Raw genomic sequence first — 2,325 nt, 5'->3', positions numbered from 1 at the left:
AACAGCAGTCTTTTATTTATCTCTTTATATATTTAAGTAAATAATATGTGATCATCTTATTTTAAGGGTAAAAAGCTTTTTTCCATTGGCAGATAATCTCATTTCCTACTCAAATTAAGGGTAGATACATTTATTTTATAGAAATTTTTACTCATTTTCAAAACATTTTTGCAGTGTATTCTTTTTAAAAATGCCCAATAAAAAAAAAAAAAATTGAAACATGTGGAATGAAATCTGCTCAGGATGAGCCTGCAGTCTATTTCCAGACAGATGACATATATGTGCTGGTGTTCTGTCAGCTGGGGTTATCCACAGTCAATACCTGTTTATCCCTTTAGTTTAACCCTTTAGTAGTAAGTCTATTTTTCGAACAAATCTAAAGAGATAAACACAAATCTGACGTCGTGCTCATGCGTATTGACTATTGTTACGCTGCTCTGACGTGGTATGCTGATCTGGCAGAACACCGTTAATGTTTCATTTCTAAACCAGAGATGTACTGAGATGATCCTGTAAGAACCAGAGCTCTGTGGTGCTTTTAAGGCACATTTGCTTCTTTTCTGCACTTTTTACCCAGTTTGTTGAAAACATTTTGCATTGGTGCAGAGAGCAGAGTAACATTTCATTTTCATGTTCTTATTGAGTATTTTTCTCAGGTTCTTGGTCATTAGGAAGGGCGTTCAATAAGCAATACCCCTGACCCTCTTCCAGTTGGTTGATCTAGCTGAAATTTAGCATGTGCAATTAATAATATCTCTAGAGATTAACTGGCAAATTGCAGCCCTGAACTAAATGTGGTTTCTGATTTACATGTGTTTGAACTGAATCAGGTCTCAAATGGAGCCTGTTGAGTGTCGAGCCGCTTTCTGTATTTGAAAGGACGCATACCTACGGAAGAGGATTAGGGCCACTGGGAAAAAACAGTTACCTGATTTTTAAATTTTATTTCAGTTTAGTATGGGGAAAAATCTTTAATCTCAGAATTCTGACTTTAATCTCAGAATTCTGACTTTAATTTCAGAATTCTGACTTTAATCTCAGATTTCCGACCTTTTTCCTCAGATTTCCGACTTTTTTCCTCAGATTTCCGACTTTTTTCCTCAGAAATCTGACTTTTTTTCTCAGAATTCTGACAATTAAAAAAGTGTCAGAATTCTGACTTTTTTATTGTCAGAATTCTGACAATAAAAAAAGTCAGAATTCTGAGAAAAAAGTCGGAATTCTGACTTTTCTTAGAATTCTGACAATAATAAAAAAAAAAGTATTGTCGGAATTCTGAGATTAAAGTCAGAATTTTGAGAAAAAGTCAGAATTCTGACTTTTTTTCTCAGAATTCTGACTTTTTTTTCTCAGAATTCTGACTTTAATCTCAGAATTCTGAAAATAAAAAAGTCAGAATTCTGAGAAAAAAGTCGGAATTCTGACTTTTTTTCTCAGAATTCTGACTTTAATCTCAGAATTCTGATAATAAAAAAAGTCAGAATTCTGACTTTTTTTCTTAGAATTCTGACTTTAATCTCAGAATTCTGACTTTAATCTCAGAATTCTGATAATAAAAAAAGTCAGAATTCTGAGAAAAAAGTCGAAATTCTGACTTTTTTCCCATACTAAACTGAAATAAAATTTAAAAATCAGTTAATTTTTTTTTTTCAGTGGCCCTAATCGTCTTCCGTACATACCATGGGAGACTTTTGATGAAATGAAAGTAACTCATGATGATGATGTTTCATTCTATGCCCTTATAAGGCTATGCAACTACCGGATCACTGCTCCACACTGAACAGGCTGTTATTGAATCCTTGGTAAATGTGGGGTTGGATGTCTTCCCTCTGCACTGTGTCACTCTGCAGAGTGATCTCTTTAATCATCCAGAGGTGAATGTGTTTGTCTTCTAGGTGACACGTGGACAGAGACCCTGGCTTATTTCATGTTCTGGGGCAGCGCCAGTGCAATCACAGCAACCATCATCCTGTTTAACGGCCAGGACTTTGTGGACGCCCCAAAGTTGGTTCACAAGGAGAAGATGGACTGAGTGCGTGGAGCCGCTGTGTGACAGCCGCTCCTCTACCGTAGCTTCAGATCTGATCTAACTGCGTGGCGATTTCTGGACTTTTGTTTTTCTAATGTTTGTCTGCAGCAAAGTCAACCTTCAGATGTTTGTCTATAACCTTGTATTGATCTGTATGTTCCCGCAGCTGTATCAGTCAGTCTGTATTACGGTTTCACAAGAAGGTTTTCATCGTCTCTGTTGACCAAAAAATACTTCTTACTGTCTGTTTCCATTGGAGTTGTCTTTGTGTTGTTGGTTTGCTGCATACCTTCAAA

General features: G+C 36.1%; 1 protein-coding gene across 1 annotated transcript in view; it reads left to right on the top strand.

The window, feature by feature from the left end:
- The window catches only part of LOC107087963 (phosphatidylinositide phosphatase SAC1-A-like), a 28,211-nt gene extending 25,892 nt beyond the window's left edge, over window positions 1-2,319 (top strand). The window contains 1 exon segment of the mRNA XM_015379836.1: window positions 1,896-2,319. Within this exon segment, the coding sequence (XP_015235322.1) occupies window positions 1,896-2,032 (137 nt within the window). The 3' untranslated portion in view covers window positions 2,033-2,319.
- Window positions 2,320-2,325: the final 6 nt, after the last annotated feature.

The sequence above is a fragment of the Cyprinodon variegatus genome, unplaced genomic scaffold (genome assembly GCF_000732505.1).
Source record: "Cyprinodon variegatus isolate N-32 unplaced genomic scaffold, C_variegatus-1.0 Scaffold201, whole genome shotgun sequence".
Classification (NCBI taxonomy): domain Eukaryota; kingdom Metazoa; phylum Chordata; class Actinopteri; order Cyprinodontiformes; family Cyprinodontidae; genus Cyprinodon; species Cyprinodon variegatus.
The sequence above is the reverse complement of the archived record's forward strand: the minus strand, read 5'-3'. Positions and strand labels throughout refer to the sequence as shown.